General features: G+C 39.9%; 1 protein-coding gene across 2 annotated transcripts; it reads left to right on the plus strand.

Annotated features, from left to right (window-relative positions):
• The first annotated feature begins 697 nt into the window (after nt 1–697).
• Nucleotides 698–20975, plus strand: tspan11 (tetraspanin 11). 2 transcript variants are annotated; one of them, XM_080887340.1, is made up of 9 exons: nt 698–816; nt 4120–4227; nt 6699–6890; nt 9317–9391; nt 12589–12693; nt 13100–13258; nt 14508–14594; nt 15546–15667; nt 17859–20975. In XM_080887340.1, exons 2-8 carry the CDS (start codon nt 4141–4143, stop codon nt 15621–15623), a joined length of 783 nt encoding a protein of 260 aa, XP_080743466.1. In that variant the 5' UTR covers nt 698–816; nt 4120–4140; the 3' UTR covers nt 15624–15667; nt 17859–20975. The 2 variants fall into 2 exon arrangements, with proteins under 2 accessions (XP_080743466.1, XP_080743467.1); XM_080887341.1 differs by lacking the exon at nt 15546–15667.
• The last annotated feature ends 4752 nt before the right edge of the window (nt 20976–25727 follow it).

The raw sequence follows: 25727 nt of genomic DNA on the forward strand, positions 1-25727 counted from the left end.
ACATTATGAAGAGCAAATTGAAATGTGTTAAGTGGCATGACTAGAATTATTAATCAGATTTATCCAACTGTAGTAATAGAAATGAATAGAACCTGCATGCAAACAAGCCAATGTGCCAAGGCTATGCTCACAGTAAATTATGCTTTTTTGACTCTGTCTTTGGTTAGTCATGCACACCCTATTGGAAAATTCTTCAGAGGGGTTGTGGTTACATTGTAACCAAGGTTATGCTGTTAATGGCACTGTGGTATTCAGACTACCTAGTGGTATTGAGTCAGTTCCTTCTCTGTCACTCCCTACTATGTGACACGGTTAACTACTGCAGCCTTCCTTGACTACCCGTTGCTATGCCTATTATGCAGATTTCTGTTACTACCCAGACTGTTTAATATTTTTACACAATCATACTTTTACTCGGCAGCAATATCTGTACCAACAAAGTAAATGATGTACTTTGTTTTATTTTGCGTGTGAGTAGAGAGGTCATTGTTGGAACTCACTGTAACCTACACTGTAAGTAATAATTGTTGTATTTGAAACATGGAGGCTATTTGTATTGATTCATTTTGTAGTTTTAGTGTCTACCTGCACATATATGGAGTTCATTTTATTACAATTTGTTACAAATCAATGTAATGAATTTTCTTGAAACTCGAAAATACGAGCTGCAAGCAAAAGCACCATCCGCACAGACTGTCGGACACCCTGAAAGCAACAAGCTTGACTGGACCGGACAAAACGCCCACTGCAGTGGTGCCGTAGACTGAGTAGACGGAGATAAACAAGGTCCTTTTTCCAGCCTTAAACGTCGGTCTGGTGAGTATGTGGTCAGATATAAGATGAAAACGCCTGTTTGTCTGTCCAACTGTGAGATAATGTGTTTAAACTTTGTCCTGCCATCGGCAACGCAGGTGGGACATTTATTTTTTCAGGATTTTCAGGACAGCTATCTTGAAGAAGAGGGGGGGGGGGGAAAGTTTGACTTACACAGAAAAGGACTTAAGTGTCTGTGTATTGATTCGTAGCTTGTGATGCTGGAGCACAACAGCGCAGGTTAAAGTCTAAAATGTCCGAGACCTGGCTTTTTTCTTTTTCTTTTTAAGGGGGACCCGTGTTCGTTTCCTCCTAATTCATCTGGACAGACTGTTAAAAGCAGGAAGGCCTTGTTAGGAAAGAGTTAACGGCCAGCTTAGACGCTCTAAAATCAGACAAATTGTTTAATTTCATTTAAATTTTATTTGTCATTTAATAGTTTGCAGTAGGCACGAACACGGAAAGGAAATTTGGCTGTATTTACAGGGGAGGTTAAAGGATATTTTGAAATTTGGGTTCATAAGGGGAACCAAGAGGATAAGGGGGGCATGGGGAATACTATGTTAAAAGTAAACCTCAGGGTGTTTTTGTTTGTTTTGTTTTTGGGGTTTTTTTGTAGTGTTCTGTGCCCCACTACAGATTGCATTACAATGGAACTGCACAAGATTCTCTTTTCCACTAGCACCTACTTGGCTTGATTTTCCTCTGCTCTACTCTGTTCAATTTTTGTCATTTTCCATTGCAATTGGCAGGCTGAACCTAGGGCTAGTTGCAAATCTATGGCAGGGCTTACACATATAGAACATGCATGACTTTGGACTCTGGGAGGAATGCAAAGTATTGGGAGAGAATGCATAATTGCATGGGAAGAACATGTAAACATTAGACACAGTTTGGCCCCAGCCGGCCAATGGATTCAAACCCAGGACCTCCTTACTGTGAAATAAAATAGGAAATAAAATCAGTTACTCAATCAAATTAATAAGAAGCTCACTGACCACAGATACTGGTTGTGGCTGAACCACACTGGGCCGGACTGAAGAAGCTGGACTACATGGTGGTTCAAAGGCACTCATCTGTGCTGTTCCCGACCCTGTCTCCTTGTCTGCTCTTTGGGTTTTATACATCCTGCTCACTCTCTCTGCCATCTCCACATCATCTGCCTCTTACTCCTCCTCTTCTTCATCCGACTCTCCCACCACTGCTCTCTACTCCCTCACCTACAGCTCTTTGTTCTCACTTGAAGCTTTGTCTCCTGAAAAAAAGATGACAAACCTTAAGGAAAAGTTAAGGATAACCTCAATAACTTACCTCACTATCACTGTCATCAGTCAGTAGTGAGATTCCTGGACTTACAGAAAGTTTACAGCCTCCTCCAGGGTATATAAATGTGGACGCTTCGCACCCAGTAAACAGAGATCTTGCAGACTATACTTAGTACAGATGAACACCAGGGACTGGGTAAATTATCATAAAAGATTTATTTGATGGAAACCTGTTTTTTTTTTGTTTTTTTGTTTTTTTTTTTATTCCTTTTTTAAAAATTTATATTTATACAGTTTTCTCCATTGCCATTGAAAGAGTGGTTTATTTTCCACGAACCTTGTCTTTATACAGCCACAGTCGCCCCCTACTGGCCGAAAAAACAATTAAATAAAAAGAAAGAATAGTAATGTTAACACTTCTGCACTGGGTTTACTTATCAGATCTGGAACCTTCTCTCACCTTCTATGGAGAGAGCAGCAGCTGCTCTACTCTGAGCCCCATCCGGGAGGGGCTCAGAGTAGAGCAGCTGCTGCTCCACATCGAAAGGAGCCAGCTGAGGTGGTTCGGGCATCTGACAAGGATGCCCCCTGGGCGCCTCCTGGGTGAGGTGTTCCAGGCATGTCCCACCGGGAGGAGGCCCCGGGGCAGACCCAGGACACGCTGGAGAGATTATATCTCTCGGCTGGCCTGGGAACACCTTGGTATTCCCCCGGATAAGCTGAAGGAGGTGGCTGGGGAGAGGGAGGTCTGGGCCTCTTTGCTTAGGCTGCTGCCCCCGCGACCCGGCCCCGGACAAAGCGGATGAGGATGGATGGATGGATGGATGGATAGTAATGTTAACACTTCTGCACTGGGTTTACTTATCAGATCTGGAACCTTCTCTCACCTTCTATACAATGGACCCATTTCAGAAGCATATACATTATGTTGATCAATAATAGTTATTGACTCAGCAACTCAGCCGTATATAATTTTCTTGTTATGCTGCTGAGAAGCAAATAGTCTATAGAATAATTTATTAATACATTTAAATGAATTATTAAAAAACAAAATCTGCAAGGTAACTGCTTATTGAAACTTCAAAATAAAACTTGATTCACTGCTATTTATAGACACACCTATGCTTTTTTTCATCAGTTTTATGTTTACTTTTTCTGTTCTTCATATATTAGTCACAAATGCTTTAGAGAGAGAGCATTGTTGGAGCATTGTTGCTCCACAACATGTCAGATAAAATCTAAAAACAAGGCAATTAAGGTAAATTATCAAGAGACAACTGAAGTATTGTAGAAAATGCTGTAGATATTTCAGATGAAACCCCATTCCCATTTATTGTTTATGAGTAAAGGTAGATGGAATATCTCAAAGCCTGAATGAAGTGGAAAATCTCATGCATGGAGAGACAATTTTTCCTTTCGTTTTCCTTCTTCCTTTGTAGACAAGCTGACCCTTTAGCAAGCTTACTAACTTGCGTGTTTACCTTATTCATTTTCATCCCCAACAAATGATTTATTCATCACTTTTCCTCTCAGATCTACACCTACAGTATTATGTGTATTATTCCTGAGCCGGCAGACAGAAAAGCTGCAACATTTTCTTTTATGCTCTGTCCGCTGAAGGATGCTATTTAGATCAATTGTATAGGTCTAAGTGCTTTCCACACCCACGGCCTTTTATTTACAGGGCCAAGACTAGAAGCTCAATTAATGATTCATAGGGACATGTCCTAGTGATAATTCAAAGATGTGGTTTGTGATATAACAAAAGCATGTCATATTGGGGCCTTGGATGCTGCATCACTAAACAACTAGTAATATGTCGTGCAGTGAGAAGTCTGGGACATGGGAGTTATGTGCAGCTGGATAAGTGTAAATGTGTGAACAATACTTGTTTAGCTATTTTTGGGTAAAGGAAGGAATGTAAATGCTAAAAACACATCTAAAGAAAACTATAGTAAGATTTTTTTTTATTGTGATACATTTTTTAGCAGTACTTTGCAGGAAAATGTAATGTTTCCAACAAACAAATCTGCACTTATAGAATTCAACTGAAGACAAAAAGATGTCGGTGGGTTATAAAGATGACCAGAACGACTGGGTGACCGTGTGCCTCAAGTACCTGCTCTTTGTTTTCAACTTTCTCTTCTGGGTAAGTGGCTAGTAATCCTCATTTCAAGTAATGTGTACTCACAGAGACCTCACCACAATAACTGAGCTTTACATTTAACCTCCTGGTGAATTGGATCGTCATTGACAACATCAGTAGCAACTCTGTAAAACTGTCTGTGTTCCTTTAAAACTGCTTTTTTTTTAGAGACATTGCTCATACAGAGCCACACAGAAATAGGAAGAGGATTAAGGAAAGTTTTCAGTCTTCCTAGGCTAAGCTATGGACTGAGTTCAAAGTGAGTCATAGATTATTTAGGGCTTGTCAGTGTATTCTGGCCACACAGTGTATTAAACCTGCTCTCTGGCACCACACTTTATGCTGCTAAAGCTCCGCTCTCTTACAGCATCAGTGCAGAGTCTCCGGGCTTACAGAGTCAAAAAAGAAGATTTTGAGGAGCGAGAGATAGATCCGCAAGTGGGAGAGGTTAGAAAGAGAAAAGGGATCAAGCTTTAGCTTTAGGCCTCTATTAAATTCCCTGTCGCCACCTAACAACCAGTCTCTTGAGGAAAAATAGTATCATTTTCCTCTGAAGGCTGTCCTCCATCTCGCAACACTTTTTTCTAAGAGGGCATTTTTGTCCACCCCCTACACAAATTAATCATAGGCGGGGGAGCAGTGCATACTCTGTGAGGATGAACTGGCATTGGCCATTTCTGTTTTTCACTTTCTTAGCACATTACTTTTAAAAGAGAGTGCATCATCTAGGGATTTCTCATTTGTCCCTGTTTTTCACGGCGCTGTTATTGGCAGTCATCAAAAACACAGATATCATTAGTTAAAGCAAAATTGAATAAAGTAATGTTTGACATGTGCTCAGAAAATAATCCAGCTGATGTGATTAATGGCCGGTTAAAGCATGATTGTTTGGTTAATTGAGGGTAGAATGAAATATAGATTTGGCAGTGTATCGTAGTGTTTCCCCTTCCCCTCTAAATTTGACTTGCCAGAGACTTTTTCAATTGATTTTTTTATATGTTATTTATTATATATGAATATATTACTAATGCAGTGTGTCAAGCCTTTCTGATGTAGGATATTTAGGACCGATAACGATATTTGGAGATTTTTAAATCTTTTATATATCAGCCGATATTTTTTTTTCTTTCAAAAATGGTAAACATGAACTGGTTTCCCTCACACATGTTAGGTACAGTTATTTATGAGTCCTTACTAAGGTAATATACCAATGCAGTTTAAAAATAATCTTGATTTATTGACATAATCTTAGATTATTAATTTACGCTGTCTGGTGGACAAGTACACTCTGATGGTGAAACTATGTAGCATCCATACTCAACATGGGTGAAGGTTGTTCCTCCTGTCTCTGCTTTTCTTGTTTAATTATCATCTATTGACGGCTACAAACGTCGGTACTGATATATCGGCAAATAGCTACTCTGTGATCCCCTCACACGATCGCGTGAACCACACCCTGATGCCATTTTACTCTGCCTCCTCCTTGTCAGTTACAGCTGAGGATGGTGTGATTGTGTTTTCAGCTTTCTGCTTTCTTCAAACCTTGCACAGATTTCCACTTGGACTCAAGAATGAACTGATTAGATTTTTGTGGTAAAACATTTCTGGCAACATTTCAAGTTACGTAAGATGTTTAAGGTTAAGTCTGGATAGACATGGATGTAAAGTGCAGCTTCACTACTTGGCAGATACTAAGGCGGTAATTTTATTTTGAGCAGTGATAGTACAGAGATATGAGAACAGTATTGGGAACTACTTTCAGAAAAAGTGATAGCCAACTTAAAAAAATGTAATTCAGTGGAACTTAGTTGTTAGAAGAAATGTCTTTACAGTGTTAGAGAAGGGTGATTTCCCACTGGTTGGTCCTCGGTTGGATATGTGGTGTTGTGAGTAAGAGGTCCTTCCTTCTAAAGGAAAGGGATGGGAGGATGAAGAAAGACTCTCTCAGGCATTTCCTATTTGCCCTCCTTTGAAACTTGCAAGATGAGAAAAAGAGATCAGGAAGCCACCCTGGATCAGTTACTCTGTATTGTTTCTAAGTAAGTGGTCATTATGCCCTGGCTTGATTGCAGACGTCTCACCACTCCTGTTAGTTGTTACGCATGGTCACTTTTCTCTGTTTCTCATTCTGTTTCCTCTTTTTTTTCTTGCCTCCTTTATGCCCTCTTCCTCTGTTCCATTTCCTTTTCTTTTTCTAAGTGACTCATCTAAAAGCTTTGAGTTCACTTTAAATTGATCACTTCCTGCCCTGAAAAATGTTTCGCTTGAATGTTACAGTACTTGTGTTTTGCTATTCTTTAATAATAAACTGACATGGTACACTTAGTTAAATTCAGTTACATTTCATATCTCGTGCGTTTTTTGTCTCTGTAGTATGACACTTCGTGCTGCACTAAACATTTTTATTTATGTTTTTATTCAGATGTCTTTTTAATCCTGTTACTTTTTCTCTGCTTCTCTTAATTCTTCTCCAGATGGGAGGAGCTGCTGTTCTGGGTGTGGGCGTCTGGACACTGGTGGCAAAGAGCGACTACTTGAGCCTACTGGCCTCCAGCACTTTTGCTGTGTCAGCATACACCCTCATCTTAGCTGGCAGCCTGGTGGTAGTTACAGGCTTTTTGGGCTGTTGTGCAGTCATCCGGGAGCAGAGAAGCTGTCTGTCCACGGTGAGAGACGAGAGAGTGATGGATGGGGGTTTCCGCTTAGGTCCAGGCATTTGTTTGTAGCTGTAAAGGTGTGGGTTAGGCTTACACTTAGGATTCAATGTAGAGTCTGTGTTTAAAATTAACCCGCACGTAGATCATAACTCAGAACTTACAAAAAATATATTTTGATGGCAAACACTCATGCTTTTGGAACAGTTACCAGTTTGTCATTTAAAGGTTTAGAGGAGTGTAGTTTTTTTTTTTTTTTAGAATGAGCATGAGAGAGTTAATCATATTTTTTTTTTTTTCATTTTTTTTTTCCAAGGGTATTTTTGCTGTAATATAGGAGGTCAAAGTGCAGATGGTCAATGCAGGGCGTGAAAGTGTACATGGACAGTAATTTTGCTGTGATTTTACCAAAGAACATTGCATCTGGAAAACCTAAAAAATCTGTTTAATAATACTTATTAATGTAGAGTTTGAGCATTTTTGTCTTAATTTGCCATCCATCCAAGACGGCGAGTCGATATTTGCTAGTGGAGAATCCACTTTTTTATGTTGAAAGGTCACTTCCACTTAGCCAGCTAGCCCTTGCATTTCCCATCACGTTTTCCTTTCTTGTAGGCAATTTGGGCCATTTTTTTTTTGGCATCCCTGGTCATTATTCAGAAGCTTAACAGTCTCTTGTGTTGTGGCTTTATATGTCATTACGCCAAGGTTGCAGAGATGGAAAACACTCTTACAGTCCAAGACGACTGATTCGGACTCTGTCTGGTGAACGAGAATAGAATAATTCACTTAAGAAAGCATGGGTGTGCTTGCCTCCTCGTTGAGCACAGCAGTCCCACGCTGGCATAAATAGAATGTAACTGAATGGGGAAACACTGCAGAAGATAAATAATAAGTTATGTAATAACAGCCCTGATAGTCTACTGGTCCGTGGTTCTAGATTGTCCACTGTGAGAAGCTAGATGCTCGCCCACATGTACACAAATGTGGCAACATGCGATGGCGCTCATCCATGCTAAGCCTGGTCTAAGGTCTATCGCTAGATGTTGACGAATGACTCTGACGGGGCCCTCGCTGTCCTCATTATTTTACAGAGACAGGACCCAGTGGGAGAGAAGGAGGCGGGAGGTGAACGTTCTCTGCCGCAGGGCTATTTATAGGTTTGTCTATCTACTGGTGATGGATGGAGAGAGAAAGGGCCTTGCAGGAGTGAAGAGGTAGATGCGCGGAGGAAACGGAATCTGCGGTGCAGTTTGGTTCAACTGGTTTTTTTTTGTGCTATTTATAGATTTGTTTGGGAAGAATAATGAGTGATGCTAGCATGTACAGTAAGTGTTGTGTGCATAGAGAAGTGTGAAGTTGGCATTTTGTGTGGGTAGCAGGCACACAGAGACTGAAGTGCTTTTTTCGCAATCTTGTAACCAAGAGAGACGCAGAGCAGGCTGGGTTTCTGCTCAGCATCATTACTGCGATAGCTGCAAAACAAAAAAGAACATCTGTTTGTGCGTGTGTTAAATATTTCTTCCTTACAGCTGTTTGTTACCAATAGTTTTCAATCACTTTGTTTGGTGCATCTAGCAGGTTGTGCAATAGCATCTGTGTCTCCATAATGGTTCTGAGTTACGCTGTTGTTTTCCCCGCTCTGTGACAGCTGGTCCCTGTTAGGTGCGTGTTTATGTGTCTGTTTGTATATGGACTTGAATTATGTGGAATGAGCCATGTTTTGATGGGTGTACAAACCATCTGATGAACAATAAAAAAGTTGGGTTATTTAAGTGTGGGAAAGCTGGAGTTTTGATCTGCTCATTTTGCAGCAGTCTATCAAAGTACTCTCTGTGTGGGCAATCAGTTCGTCACACTGTTTGCATAACAGTACATACAACAGTGCTTGCCATTAAGAATGACGCTTACAGTTAAAGCCTCTGTTATTCTCATTTTTATTTTTTGCCTCAGCACCCATCTCATGTCTGATTCTTTTTCATTCTTGCAGAGGAAAACTAAACACAGTATTTGAGAGTAGCGCTCAAATACTAAGCAAACGCTAACATCAAATAATAATATTTGAGGATGACGCTCGAATACTGTGCTAATACTGTTTTGTTTTTTCTAAGATAATTTCAGACATCAGTTATGATAAATAGTAAAACTTTATTCTAGTAATGTGGGGAGCTCTGTAAAGATGCCCAGGAGAAATGGGTTTCTGCAGCCTGTCAAATTGCTTTCTGGTTGTCTCATTTCATGCAGGACTGCCATCTGCGTTTGAAGTGACAGATGCAGTGCGGTGACAGTTGATGAAAGTTTATATTGAGCCATCACAAGCGTGAGCAACTTGAGTTAGCAACCAGATACTTCAGGCGACTACTGAGCTAATGAGTGTTCAGTCAAATTTACTGAAATTCTTTTTTGCTCTCTCTTTCTGTCCTGTCTCTCATCCACAGTATTTCATCTGCCTCCTGTTTATCTTCTTGATCGAACTTGTGGCCGGAGTACTAGCTTATGTATACTACCAGAGGGTAAGTGGTCACTTTTTACTGGTTTAGCTGAGTGACGTTGTGCAGTGATGACCCAAGCTGCAGTTTATCCTTGTTGAAATAACTGCAGCAGCTAATCTATGCCTGCAGGCACGTGGGAAAATGAGGTTAAAAAAAACTTCTATCCAGATGATCATCATCAAACTAGTGTGCTGGGGCGTTTCTCATATTAATACACTACAGATGGGATAGCAGAGAGACTACTGGATATAGGAATCGTTTGTGATTTACTGGATGTTAATCATAATCATGTTTTGGGTTTGAGTTATACATATTATGATTTTTTTTTTCCCCTTCTTGGTATATATCAAAGAGCAGGCGTTTTGCAAAGCAGATAAAGTTCTGCAAGAAAAGTTTGAACATTCAGATGTCAAGATGTCAGTGAGGAAACGGGGCAGAGGCTAAAAATAAACAGAACATATCTTTCTTTTTTCTTTTTTGAGCACTTGCTTGCCATTTGAAACATCTTTCAGGCTCACCTTTGACTAAGCTGCATTTTGTTAGTGTGCAGTTATGCTGCTGCTAGTATTAGATTGACCTGCGCTGAAGCAAAAATTACAGATTAGAAGTCAGGCTGTTGTGACAACTTGTGACTGGGAAAGGTAACATAGGGGGAATATTAGTAGTAAAAGCCAAAAAACAAAGGCTCATAGGCAAGAGATCATGGTGAATTAAACTGTAATTCACAAAATCTGTTTATTTGCTGACTCTTCCTACACCTACATGGAGTTAAATGGCCAGAATTTGCACATGGGTGCATCTCATCTGCATTGGATATTATTATGTAGTCATTATTATTTGATGATTTGTTATCATTATTTCATTTATATTCACAAAATCTTTCATGATGATTACATCCACAAAACTGTAATAATGCATTATACATTATAAAGTCATTATATTGCTTGATGGCAACCTACTAGCGGTCTAAAATGACCCTTTGCACCCTCCTGGGTGATAAGTTAGCAGCGATGCAGGTGGATGCTTCTCTGGTGTCCTGGATTGTTGATTACCTGACAGGAAGACCACAATATGTACGTCTCCCACAGTGTGTGTCTGACAAGGTGATTAGCAACACAGGGGCACCACAGGGGACTGTCCTCTCCCCCTTCCTCTTCACCCTCTACACCACAGACTTCAGCCACTGCACAGAGACCTGCCATCTTCAGAAGTTTTCTGATGACTCTGCGGTGGTTGGATGCATCAGCAGGGATGATGAGACAGAGTACCGGGCTGTGGTCGACTCCTTTGTCACGTGGTGTGAGCAGAATCATCTGCAGCTCAACGTGGCAAAGACCAAGGAACTGATCGTGGACTTCAGGAAGACCAGGAAACACTTGACCCCTGTTTCAATCCAGGGGGTCAGTGTTGACATTGTGGAGGACTATAAATACCTTGGAGTACACATTGACAATAAACTGGACTGGGCTAAAAACACCACAGCACTTTACAGGAAGGGCCAGAGTCGTCTCTATTTTTTGAGGCGACTGAGGTCCTTCAACATCTGCCAGAAAATGCTGAGGATTTTCTATGAGTCTGTTGTGGCCAGTGCGATCCTCTATGCTGTTGCATGCTGGGGGAGCAGGCTGAGGGTCGCAGATGCCAACAGACTTAATAAACTGATCCGTAAGGCCAGCAATGTTGTGGGGATGGAACTGGACTCCCTCAAGGTGGTGTCGGAGAGGCGGATGCTGTCCAAGATAAAGACAATGTTGGATAACACCTCCCACCCACTCCATGACATGTTGGTCAGTCACAGGAGCTCGTTCAGTGAGAGACTGAGATTACCGAAAAGCACCACTGAACGACACAGGAAATCATTCCTGCCTGTGGCCATCTCCCTGTACAACGCATCCACTTAACACACTGTTTGCTGCTACAGCTACACATGTTTCTTTTCCAAATATTTATTTATAAGTGACTTATGTATGTATGTATGTATGTATATATATGTATATATTGTACTATTCTTAGTTAGCGTATTGTCTGTCTTGTCTTAATGTTGGTTTAAAATGGAGCACTGTAACAAAAAAAAAATAATTTCCCCCAGGGATCAATAAAGTATTCTGATTCTGATTCTGATTCTGATTTAATAAAACTAAAGCATGGAAATGTAGCAGAGTGTCAAAGAAGACTTAAAAAAACAAGCAAAGAAAGAAAGAAAGAAGTAAGAAGTAATTTTCAGTCTTTAGGCAACAAAACCTGGTTAAGTTGGTTAAACTACTTGGGTAAATTTTGTGAAAGAGGGTCAAAATGGTTTGTTTAGGTCTTTTCACTTATATCAGCTCAGACGTCAGCTGCAGTGATGATCCTTTAATTCATTTATATATTGCAGTTACAGGATCAACAGGGTGATGTTAGATTACTGTAGATGACGGCTACCTATTATTTAAGAATGAATTCAGCTGTGCTTTTTGTGAATCAAGAGACTAATAATCTAATAAGTTATAAATAATAAATTATTCATTAAAAACAATTATCATAAAAGAAAATACAGTGACATCAGTATTGTAAAAATCAGAAGGGAACATTCGAGTAAGAGCGTGGAACCAAGCAGGAATAAAGGCTTTCTAAAGCAGCATCCTCAGTGATCCTCCTCTGATGACATGACTCTCTGAAGTGTATCTAACACATTAGATATTCTTGGCATTTAGTTATCGCCCAAACATCTGGCTGTCAGTCAGCTTCAGTCAGTGAGGGCTGCATAGGGCATCTTGTAATCTTTGGGCAGATTTATTGTGATGGAAGAGGGTTCAGTACGGGATAGAATCACTTTAAAGATAAAGATTTGCATTGTTTCCTGCACCCTGTGTGAGTGTGAGAAAATATATCCAGACATCAAAGGCTGTATTCCTAGTCAATTTTTTTAGTGTCTTGTTTATCTGTATTCTGCATCACAGCACTCCCCAATGCTACCAATCTATCATCCCCTTGTCCTCTCCCTCACCTCCACACTATTTGCACCTACGTATCACTTTTTTCAATGCCCTTCTTTGTAGACATCGCACGCGCAATCGTAAATTAAGCAGCCCGTGGGGGGGTTACCACAAAAACATTTGTTTTTACCCCAAAATGATCCCCTCCAACCCACCCCTCCAGCCTTCCCACCTTCTCTGTTTCAAACACACTGTTTCTCACTGTGTATGCCTGCTGTCTCTCTCTTTGTTCCTCATTTCCAGCTGAGTGAGGAGCTGAAGCAGCATCTCAACCACACTATGACAGAGAACTACGCTCAGCCAGGAAAGGAGGCAGTCACATTTGCGGTTGACAATCTACAACAGGATGTATGAAATATATTTACAAACTCCTCTGGTGTCAAGTTTCTGTAAGATTGTATTTCACCCTCTTCAGCATGCGCGGTTAAGTATACTTGTACTTGTTATAAATTAATTTGATATATGAAGCTGAAAATTATGCTGACGTGGAGTAGAAGAAGAAATGGCTCATCACTCTGTGTATTCTATCTGGGTTTAGACAGAGCATTGTTCCAAAGATGACAAGTGGAACAGCCGGAGCGAAAGTAGTCCCTGAGAGGAAAATTACTGCTGTGAAAATATATTTATATAGTGGCTTGATGTTAGGAATTTGTTTACACTAGATGATACATGAAACCATATTTTAATCAGAATGAGGGATATGGCCTCACACTGTGGAACTAAGGTCTGGGCTTTCCTTTTTCTGCCTCTCCAGTTCAAATGCTGTGGCAGCAACAATTCTCATGATTGGACTGTGAGCAAGTACCTTGTGTCAGGGCAAGCAGAAGGCAGGGCGGTACCTGACAGCTGCTGTAAGACCATCACACCTCACTGTGGAAAGAGGGACCACCCCTCCAACATCTACAAAGTGGAGGTCAGTGCAATAAATGCTTCTGGCAAAATGACAGCAGGCTTATTCAGCCTGCCTGTTGCGCAGCTACAACACAGAATGTGTTGTAGTTCCTCCTGTAGGTTCTATATCTTACAATAATCTTTTGTACAGTTTTGTGAAATGTGTTGCAACCTGGCTATATCCCTGATTTGAGTTATAAATATCAACTGAGTGCTTTTGCAATCAAAGATGAGTGATGATAGCCTAAAGACAGAAAAAAGAGATGGAAGCACTGAGTATACTAATAACTATGTGTAGGCAGTAATCAAAGGAAATCGGTGTTATCCAGTTGTTCAGGGTGATTGCTCATCTTCACAGTCCATTGTTTTTTTTTTTTGTTTTTTTTCTGGTTCATGCCATATTTGAAGAAATTAAACTGGTATTTTATTCACTTCTGGTCTGTTGTAGCCAAACCATTTTCAAATATCTGAGGCTGATATTTCATTTCCTGAAATGAAAAGCATCCATCTACTTTCCTAACTGCTGCTGGGTTGCAAGGTCGACATAGGGGCAAAAGGCAGAGATAAACCTCAGTTCATGCCGTCAGATCTGTGGGCATTATTTTTGCTAACCTCCCAATTGTTTTTGGGAGGAAGCTGTGGCACCCAGAGGAAAGTCACAAGCTAAACATGCACAGAAATGCCCGAGCTGAGTAAGAGATTTGAACCAGGAACCTTCTTGCGTTGAGGCAACAGTGCCAGGCAGTGCAGCTCTGTGCAGCCCTGAGTGACTCACAAAACATGCCAGCAAACTTTCTTCTGATAGAATGAGCTCTAAGAAAAATGAATAAAAGATGAGGTTTTGAATGCTTATCCACGCTGCACAGGAGAGGCTCTTCTGCCTTCTCGTGTCAAATCACTCAGTTTCTTCTTATCCTTCACAATGTGCTACCTGCATCATGTGCAAAGACATAAGCATGAAGACATATCCTGAGAATTTAAATAAAATGGTTTGTGGATGATGACTGTATCTATGTTCACTTGTAGGTTTGGGATGATTTATTTATTCATTTTTACCGTGAGTGTTTTGAGCCCTGTAAATACACCTGAGGGAGTAAAGAGGGACTGAAAATGTACTTAAATAATCAAGAACATCCCAGATTCAGTAAAAATACACTACTTCTGAAGGATGTCTTGTTGCTTGCTGAAGCAGTTTAAACTATAGCTATGCAGAAATGCAGACAAAGCTTTCTTGTCTAACTAATAATCTAGTGTAAACTTTAACTCTGTAGGGTGGCTGCATCACTAAGCTGGAAAAGTTCCTTGCAGATCACCTGTTGGTTATCGGTGCAGTGGGGATAGGAGTGGCCTGTCTGCAGGTAAGTAATATATACACCCAGTTCAGATGGTTGGTGAAGAAGCAGGATGCATTTCTACTGCCTTCTCCCTGAGCATACAGTGCTTTATACAAGCCCAGTTGTTATCAGAAATGAGAAACTGCTTTTAGCTTTTGTGAGTGGAATGCTGCCCTTTGTTGAATTAAAAGAAAAAAAACTCCTATTACTGAATGTACCCTGGCAGGTCAGGATCCTCTAAATGGACACGTCTTTTCATCTCATCCGATTCTTTCTGTCATCATTATATGAGTTTGGTCCTTCTGCCTATTCAATGTAGTCTAAGATGGGCTTTTTAGTATTGCAGAGCCCGAGGATATTTTTTTTTCCTCTTTTTATTGTTTTGCACTTTTCTACCAGCTAACCAAACTGTCTTACTGTAGCTGCAAACCACGTTTAAATTAACTTGAGGTCAACCTAGAACTAAACAAATTTCCACTTATTGTTTCCAGTGGTGTTTGTAAGACTGACAAGTCCACCACTTTACATACAGCTTAGTTTTAATTGGGCACCAGGGGACTGAGAATAAAGACATGAAGCCAGGATTTCACTGCCATAATTATAAAGACTGCAAAAAGCAAAAGATGAGATGACCAACCGTGCAGTCTCTGTGATGCTCACCGCTGTTGGTAAAAGGAATTTAAGCAGAGTCTCCATTAGCAGTGGCTATAACATAAAGACTTTCTCACAAGAACCAAATGATCTGAAGGGACTTTGTCGAGCATTTAAATGAGGTGCTGAAAATATTGTGAATATATTGAATACATGACGTACACGGTGTAATTTTGTCACTTCTCACTCACATATTAGCATTTTTTCGTAATGTAGGCCAACTTTATGTCTCCTCTTTGTTAAATGTTCAGTCTGTCTTAATGTCGGTGTGCACTAATCTGTCTTTGGTGTGTTGTACTCTGTGTGTGTTTGTTATCACTATAGTTGGTCGGGGCACTCTTGACAGCCTGCTTTATCTATCTGCTCTATAAAGAAGAGGAAGAGGACTTTGGTGCATTGTAATTTGGCTCTAGAGCGCTGCTGGTTTAAGCTAATCGAGAGGCAAGGTTGGAGGGCACTGTAGATATTTCATATTTGACTGCCTATTTGTCCTTGCGTGGCTTCCTGTTTTGTGTTAAATGCGAGACCTGCTGTCTGCATGTTTACTGGATTAACATGTTTAATTCGTCGTGAAGCATGCAGCGACTTTGCATTTGGCTGCGTTTTCCAGTTTGTTGCTATGCATTTTGTGATGATGTGTTGCTGTGGGTGATGAGGATGTGACAGCTTATTCAAATGCATCCTGAGGATAGCACGACTCACTTGCTTTTTCACTGTGCTTTGGTTCATAGTGTCATGATCTATAATTCGTGCAGCAACGCTTCCATCAATGTAGCACCTGCGCTGACAAGAAGTGGGGAAAACACCATAGGGACAGGTGTATTTACAGCATGTAGCAGTGCTTTGCTGTATATCCCTTGAATCCAAACATTAATGAGGCTTCACTATGGGTGTCGGGGAGTATATGGTATACAACAATACAAACTTAATCGAATATTTACAACAGTTAAACGCAGAAATTATTAACACGCTTACTTTTAATAGACTCTTTTTTTAAAAATTACAAAAATTTACAGAGTATCTGCTGCACTTATTACACCTATTTATTTAATATGCTGACACCTTCTATTACATTACCACTCAGAAAAAAAAGCATTAGTGTTGTTGCTATAGTTACTTGCAATCTAAAATAGACTGGGCTTTCATGAACATCATTGAATTGGGACTCGGAGTTGTTTGGGGGTGCCCAGATATCTGTTTTTGCCATCCCACGAGATGGCATGTTTCTGTCTCTAATGAGTTTACTTTTTAACACTGTTACATCATTGTTTTTTAGCGTCTTCTGAAATTAGGCCTCAAGAAAACTAAAAAAACAGTGTGGCTTTTTTCCTTTTTTTTTTTTTTTTTTTTTTTTTTCTTCTCACCTTATGTTCCCTCAGCCAAAATGACTGCATCTTCTATCCTTGTGCATAACTGTCACTGATGGTTGAGACGAGAGAGGAAAACAAAACCTTGCTCGAGGAGAAATTATGAGTCAATATTAAATTCTGACTTCCTTGATCAGGCTTCCTCTGGAAGCTTTTAGAGGCACAGAAATGGAATCTGGACACTTGCCTATTTGGCCATCAAGCTTGTAGACCCAGCGGCTTTGGTCAGCTCCTGCTTCCCTTATTCTGCTTTGTTTTTAGACTTTTTGCTCGGTGCTGTGTAGTAGTAATTTTAGACATGCTCATTCCGTATTAGGAATTCGCTGCTGGTGAAATTCTATGCTGAGAAGGATGTTTATAACAGTTCAGCTGATAAAAGATGCAGATATGCTTCATTATGCCATGTTTGAATATTTAAGATGTAATGCACATAATCGATATAATGTCTAGTTTGCTGATAGGCCAGTAGCAGTCACCAGTGACAATGTCTGTGCATCTCTTTTCTTCATACAGCTCTGTGTTTACACTGATGTCAGATATGACAGCAAATTTCTAAATGTAAAAAGCTTCATTTAAAATACTAGCACAATTGTTGTGGTCTGTTTTCCCTTATTATAGTGATATTTTTGGAAGCCTTTTATTTATTATTATTATTTAAATTTATTTTGGGACTAATATTACTGGTCGGTATAGACATTTATTGGTTTCGACATTTATATTAGCCGATAAATGAAAGTTTAAAATCTTAAGAAGATACGAGAGAAACACCCTTCAACCATGTTATGACTGATATTGCATAGTTTCTCCAGCACGGGGCAGTCTACAAATTCCCTGTTGACAACACATTAGTTTGTAACTCAATAAAAACACAACCAGCTGAACCAAGCAGAGACAGGGAGACGATAAATTAGTAAATAAATAAGTACACAAAACAATCTGTTTGTTTTGTGTGTCTGAGTAAAATAAAAAGGTCCCCAGAGCTTTTGCAAAGAGGAAAAACAGTATATTGAGATGTAAGAGCATTAATCTGCTTTTTCACTTCACCCAGCTTTATATAGTTTGTTTATGGAAGCCTGTGCGCACACGTTTTGGTGAAATATTGGCTGCTTGACTCCTGACACTCCCTAGTAACCAGCTTCATACTTTCCAGCAGTCTCTAACTCCTTCACCTTTAAACCTTCTCTGCCCCACAGTCGGTAGCATTCAAGCTTCCTGCAGTTTTCCATGGCGACTAAACTGCAGTCTGTGACCTAACACTTCCTGTTTTCAGATATGTGGAATGGTGTTCACCTGCTGCTTGTACAGAAGGATCAAGATGGACCCTTACTGAGCACAACGTGACCCCTGCACACCACCTTCAACAGATGGAGCATGACCTGCTGACACCTAACCAAACTTTAAATCCCTGCATTGTGATCTGATGATCTAAGCGTTGGACACACACGATAGAAACTCAGGCTCATGAGTTTCTGTTACCTGGTCTAGGCTGGATGTTTTTGCATGCTTTAATTTGAACATGACTAAAAAAGGGAAAGACTTAAGTTGTGTGGTATTCTATGCAACTCATGAGGGTGCGAATTTAATTGTTTTTAATTAGGAGATTTATATAGGAGTGTTTCGATAATTCCAAGTCGAATCGGCTGAGTAAGAGCACAGAGTACAAAGAAAGAAAGTTATGTGTGTGTTTCTGTCTTTTGTAAACACAATGTGCCTCTTACATAATTCTACTGGTAAATAATTATGTATAAATTCAGTGCCTGAAGTCTTGAAAGTGAGCTGTCAATACACTGTGATAAACCGCAGCAAATGAACGGAGTCATGTTTATATTTGTAGCTTTGTCTTTAATTCTAACACGTTGGCTGAGTGATGGTAATCAAAATAAACTTTGCAGTATCAATAATGCTCATATGTATGGCTACAAAGAAGAAAAAACTATTTTATTCCATTTAAGAAAGTGATAATTTTCTGTAAACGCTGCTAAATCTCTGAATTTAGAGCTCCATCTAGTGGTCAGCATAGGTAACTTGATTTGAGGATGGTAAATGTAACTGTTCATCTTTTGTGAACTTTAAGCCTTTAATACTGCTGATATTAATAGTATAATATTAATTAATATTTCTGATTGTTTTTGGTTTTTATATGCCGTTCCTCACTTCAGACGCCAATCCCCCCCCAGTGGCTTTACAGTGATGAATATGAGTGATCTGTGAATCAAAGAATATGGTTCCTTCTGTTTTTGCTGCCTATTATATGCCTTGCTACCCTATTTTTTTTTCCTTGTCTTTGTTATATAGCCACCATAATATAGGTGTTTTAGTTGCTAAACAGTGGAAAATGGCTGTCTCTCTTTCAGGCTATTTAAATCTTCTACCAAAATATGACGCCATTCTCAGCACTCCACCTTCTGTAAAGGGACCTTGCAGGATTTGAGAAACCCTTTTGGAATTGCTAGACTTTCACAATTAATATTCTTAAACTGGTTTCAGCTATTCCAGTCATAGCTATAGGCCAAGACAATTTGACAAGACTAATAATGGACAAACAGTTATGTAAAACTAGTCCCAGCTTTTCATGCATTCTCTGTATGAACAACGGCTCGAGGACAGACGGAACTTTTTATTCACGCTGTGTGGACCTTTTACTGAGTGCTTGCAGGTGTTTGCCTGAACTCAACTTCATTACAATAACACACAAATCTCATTGTCTTCTGAACCTCCGTCCTCTGTGATTGCTCACACCACGCACACTGGATCAGCATGAGAAGGGGAGCAGTAATTGCTCTCTAAACAACTCTGCCACATATTTCTCTTCAGGTATATAGAATATTAAACCTATTGACTAACCGTTCACCAGAAAATATATTTTGTAATATAATATTATACAGCTCCGGCACATGTTTTATTCATGTTCATGACAATTTGAACAACGGTGAAATTTAATCTTGGGCCATCGTTGGTACTTCTGGAACAGCTTGACTTAACAGCTGTCTTCAGGTCATGAGACAGCATGTCAATTAGATGAAGGCCATAAATCTGACCTCACCATCCCATAACCTGAATTTCATTCATTTTTTTGAGATTTTTTTGGGTGATTTAGGTATGCGCTTTTGGTATTACCCAACTTTTCCTATGCTCAGGTTTTGGGCTGCTGCCTCCATTATGATGCATAACAGCTGGAAATAAGTTCTGGTGTTGTTGTGCGGCTTTTTTCTCTTTGTCGTGCCGGCTCTCCCAAAAAATTCAACTATCATTTCATCTGTCTGTTGTGGATTATCCAGCTGGTGTTCAGAAATTCTTTTATAGGCTCTTTCTGCTGTATGAATCATAATGTCTTTTTTCTACCCTCCAAGGTTTGTTGAAAGTTGTCAAAAATTAAAGGAATGGCGTGTCTGGAACTAACACTTCTTTTCTCATGTCCTTAACTAAAACACCTGACTCCAAGTAACTTTTGGACAAGTCAGGAGAGAGGTATTTACTGTAGCACTTTAAGTAAATTCGATTATCCTTGTCTAAAAGTGAAGATGAGAAATTAAAGGACAAATCCTGAAGATTTCAGTAGTTCATAAATTAAAATTTTGGATGCTTATATATGTAACTGGTTGTTGATGATATGACACTGGCATGTGCTTCAACTACTGACTGTTTTCTTTGAAATGTGGCTCTAGAACTCAAAAATAAATGTTTAAATGTTGCATTTAAACAACTGTGTTGTATTCATGAAAGGGTAATATTAACTCTGTTTGGACAGATGCCTATGATGCTGTGATTCCAGCTTTGTGTTAGTTGATGTGATTAATTAGTAATTTGTTATTTATCTAGACCAGAATCATACGTTTATCCCAGAGAAATCTATCATTTTTGCAGCATATGTTTGAATTACACCATATGCATATATCCAAGAAAAACGTAAGCTTAGGTAAAAGTAAAAGGAAATCCACTAGAGGGAGACAAAGATTTATCATTTGAAGAGATGCAAACTTGCACAACTTAGTGTTGACCTGACTGAACCCTTTCGGTTTTGCCATATGTTCAGAGTGGCTTTCTCACACATCAGTAGATACTCCTACCTGACTCACTTCTAGTCTTTGAAAAGATTGCTTTGACAGGACCTCAGAAATCTGCCAAGTTGGAACTAACACATTTGATGTAAACTGCAGGTCTCTTTTGTGCGTTAACCACTGATTGAATTGCAAACTCTGATACCCGTGAGAACTAAACACTGCTCGGCTACTTACGGTAACAGATGAGCACAAACAGTGCCTGCTGATTATACACACATCAAATTCACTTTACTCTTCAATTAATCTTCTCATTATGGTTTTACAGCCATGGTTTTGGGCGGTTTTGTAATCTTGTCCCTTTGTATTTAATCTGTGCATTGTAGTAAATAAAGAGTCAAAGTCTTGCAAGATAATGTGAGCTGGATGGACATCTTACTTTGTATATAATGTGTGAGCTCAAGTACGAGTGCAGTGGGAAAGCTTTTGTTACGTGTGGGGTCTTCCACAATTCCACATCGGAAAAATCTCGTAGCGTTCCCAGCTGAAACCGCATTTATTTGTGGCGCAGCACTTGTGCATGTCTGTGTGGTTTTAGGCTATTGTTGAGGAAAAATCTCCATATCTTAAAGAACTGTGCCATGCACATAGGATATTTGTGCGTTATTGTTTGTGCTATATTGCTGCCATATGCTCAAGCTCTTTGTCTTTGAGGCACCAGCTTCCCCCTTTCTCTTCGTTGCCCTGCTCCAGATTACTTACAAGACGCTGCGCCAGTTCAGGGCGATCTATCATTGTCACCCATTTAGGAAAAAAGTTTTAAAAAGAGTTTGGATGTTCTCCAACATTTTGGCTTCGGCGAGCCTATAGAAAGTGTCAGTCCCTTTGTCTTCATCAACTATAGGAGGGTGGCTCTCATTTCCTGCAGATGTCACACATGCTACAATGTAGAGACATTGACAAGACAGAAACACACGTGCACGCACACAACCAAGAGGCTATACACATTAGCATGCCGTCTGTACCCTTGGCCAGAAAACACCCATGAGGGAGAATTGGGAGCAGCTGGAGATTCACCACTCTCCATGTGTTGAGGCCTCTTTGCATCACAAGGACAAATACACACTGCTTATATCCTCTCTACCTATCACATTGTAGCCGGATGATATTTCAGCAAGACGTCTTAAAGTTACCTAAGAACACATGTTGCAGTCTCATTTATCAGTGGACCATGAATGCATGTTTGCATGTACAAGGTAACACTGAAATACTGGCAGTGTTGCTCACAGAAGAGCATGTGCACCCTTGCAAATTAGCCTGACAGCACACATTTAACATTTCTTAGGATGCAAGGTATTTGTTGAGCCCTCATAAAAAAGAAAATTTAAAAAAGAAATCTGGTGCGACCACTTTTGCCTCAAGAAATACACCTGTGTTCAATATGTGCAGAAATACTTAGTTGTGGTAATTAAATGGTGTGGTCCTTTTAGCATAATAGATGTACACAGAAAGAACTTCTGTAACACATTTTGTGTTCACTGGAACATCCCCAAAGGTCTGGTTAAAGATTTGTTGTTGTAGCATTGGTTTTTGTTTTTCCTGAGGACGGTAAGCATTTTCTGATGAAGTAAAACTGAGATTGTGCTAAAAAGACTAAAAAGAAAACCTGAAATGGTTAAGACTCAGGTCACAGCAAGAGACACTGCTAAAAAGTTCAATCAAGGCGTGCGAAAGTCCTCAGTTACCTGCACACAAGGAGAATGCAGTATTCACAGACCGTATCTTGTCTGTAACAACAAAGTCCCAAAGAGCAATCATCTTACAGCTTAACACATCTCAGCATGGTGTGCAGTGTGTCCTTAAAAATCCAAATTTAAAATTTTTGGTTCAAATCATCGCCAGTATCTATGGAGGTCAGGTCAGGCCAAAACTATAACAGTGAGTATCTACAGCCATCTGTAAAACACGGTGGATGCATTGTCATTGTTTGGGGCTGCATTTCAGCCAGTGTTGCTGGAGATCTTGTCAAAACTGATGGAATTATGAATGCAGAAAGGTATGGTCAGATTTTGATCTACCATGCACTACTATCTGGAAAACATCTGATTGGCAAATACACTGTCAAATACTGGCAAATACACATGCCTAGATAGAAAAACATGGATTGGCCCCTACAGACCTTGGATCTCAACATTAATGAGGCAGTGTGGGATCAACTTGAGATGGAACAGAACAAAAGACACTTAGCATCCAAGGAAAAAGTTTGAATGTCACTTGAGAATCTTGGACAACTATTCCCGACAAGTACTTATGACAAAGCTTGCTGAGAGAGTTCAGGCTGTGGTAAAGAATAAAGGTGGTCACACCAAAGATTGACTTTCAAGTGTTATAAACTGTATTTCTATGAATGTTTGCACAGATTTCTCATATTCCTAGGAAAATATAAAGAAGTTCAAATAATGCAGTTCACGTGACCTTTCAATTTTGTTTCTAAATCTGCACCGACCTTTATACTGTGACTCACCTCTCAGCGAGTTTGCGTCTGGTCTGTAGCACATTAGCTGTGGCCATAAATGTGTTTGACAGATTTCATACGAGATCAAAGCATAGGAAAGGACGTGGCGTGTTTAGATAATGTCAACACTGGACGTCAAAGCCTAGGAGACTGAAGAACGGCACGTCAACATTGATCAAAACCTAATATGTGTCCTAATTGAGCAACAAGTACTTTGATTGTCATTTAGAAAGTACCAACAAGGAGATAAACTGTTTCCAGAAGAAGTAAGAATGTTTTGGGTTCAGGCTTTCTCTCTTGGGTGTTGTGGTTTTCCTCCTACAGTTCAAAGAAATATGCATTGGCTTATTTGCTTGTTCTGAATTTGCTATTAAGTGTGGGTGTGAGCATGAATTGCTGTCTTTGTCTGGCAACCTGTCAATGGGTGTACCCCGACCTTTTGCCCAGTGACAGCTACAATCATGTGAAAAAATAAATCTTTGACTCATAAAAATTAAGAGTTTAAATAGCAACCAGGTGCTCCTAATCAAATTTTAAATGTATAAATTCATGGATTTATGAACTATGAACTCCTCTGTATACCAAAGTACTTTAGAGCTTGGCTGAAATTGGATGATGCAAAGAATAAATGATCTGCAGCACGGCACCAAATCTACAAGAGAAGGGCTGAAAAAGAAAATAATCAAGGTATTGCAATGGCCCAGTAAAAGTCCAGACCTCAACCCAACTGAATCGCTGTGCCGGGACCTTAAAAGAATAGTACATAAACGAATCCTTGCAAACCCCAATGAACTGAAGCAACACTGGGGTCCAGAATACTGGACCACAATGATGTGAGAGACTGATAAAGTCATACAGAAAACAAGTACTTGAATTTATTGCTGCTAAAGGTAGTTCTATAAGCAAATGAATCATGGGGTCACAGAACTCCTGAAAGTCTTGTAAAAACGTTCTTTTCCACAGGAGTGTAGACAGGCTCCAGACTTCCTCTGAGCCTGAATTGGTCAGGAAGTTACGAAATGATGGCTAAATTGTTTAAAGGTTCGCTTTCCATCGGTATACAGGAAGTTGAATCTTTCTGCATGTCTAAATGCATCGAGTTGCTGTCGTATGTTTGATTCCTCATACACAGTAATTTGAAATGGGGGCAATGAGTGCCTGCCTCATGCCCCAAAGTGTTTCTCACTTGCTTCTCAGTACCCATAGCTGAGAAAGCTGTGGTTTCGGAGGTATTCATGTGTATGTTTCACTGTGCGCGTTGGAGGGTCTTTGTCCATGGGAGAATGAGCTTAGATAGAAACAAACTTCAGAAAGCGTTTCAAGACGGCATTTCAAAAGCCTTCCTTTTGATAATGATGAGCGTCAGGTTGATGAGGGCGGTGATTGATAACAAACAGATGTCGAGGTGGCGTCGAGGTTAGGCAGCCACGCTGTGACAGATTGAACTTCGAGCACAGGTACCGTGGCGGTATCTGTTTAAACGATGATAAAGCAGGAATTTGTTTAGAAGTTGTAACAGGACGCTGCGGTTTCTGACTCACACTTCCTGTGAGATGGCACAAAGTCAGGGGGATGTCCTATTGTGTACTGACCAACATCAACCATTTTGATAAATACTGACAGTTAAATTATCCTGCTTATATAATCTAGGTTTGTGTATCGCCGTGTTTGTGCAAAGCCCATTCTTTTAACCGAATAGATTGTTGTGATTTGTGGTGTGTGTGATCAAATTTGCTTACATTACAATGTACTTAACTGACTTTTTTCCCAGCACAAGTCAAAGAGAAGTGTCTGCTGAGTCAAAAAAGAAAAAAAAAAGCTTGAAAGTGATGGATGTTGTGTTGCTTACATGTGGCAAAGTAGGCCAACAAGGCTATGGAATTTCATGCTTCAAGTATGTCAGGGGTGCTTTACTTTAACATGGCCTCTCTGGCATTTACTGATGGTGTCTATACACTGTAATTTATACGAGCTGAGTGGTGTTTCTGTTTAAAGCGAGGGCTGAAGTCTTTAAACTTTTTACAGGCTGGCTGTAGTCTGTCTGTACACCCTATGGATGTGATTAGCAAGCAGAAACAAAAACTACATGCTCAGCTTTGAAAGGTTCTTCAAAGCAGCATTAATGTAGAATAAATGGCAGAGATTGTTTTGCAAAAATACTCGAAAAATAGTCTTTTCTGTGTGCGTATTTTTCGAGCTCCGCGATATCAATAATACCACATTTTTAGTGACTGAAAATAAAGAGAAGTGGGGTTGTTCTACATAGCAGAGCTTGGATGGAGAGGACTGCTGCATAAAAACACATTTGTCTGTCAACCTGTGTTTGTTTGTGCGTTAAAGATGAATGGAAGAGGAAGAAGTTATGATATTTGGAGGGAGATTGTATTCATCATACACAAAAAAAGGGACGCACAGGAACCAAATATCGTGAGAGGAAGTTTCTGCTTCTTCCTCTGAGATTGATGGCGCGGAGGAGAGCATGGGAGTGACCTTGACTTGGTCATGAGAGTGCTGTGAGCTTAGCAAGAAACAGAGAGGGAGAGTTTTTAATCAGTAAACAGCCTCTCTCTCACCCTTTAGGAAGTAAACACACAAACATTAGGCGCTCTGCCATCATAGCGTATGG

This window comes from Rhamphochromis sp. 'chilingali' (genome assembly GCF_963969265.1).
Source record: "Rhamphochromis sp. 'chilingali' genome assembly, chromosome: 7".
NCBI classification, from domain to species: Eukaryota; Metazoa; Chordata; class Actinopteri; order Cichliformes; family Cichlidae; genus Rhamphochromis; species Rhamphochromis sp. 'chilingali'.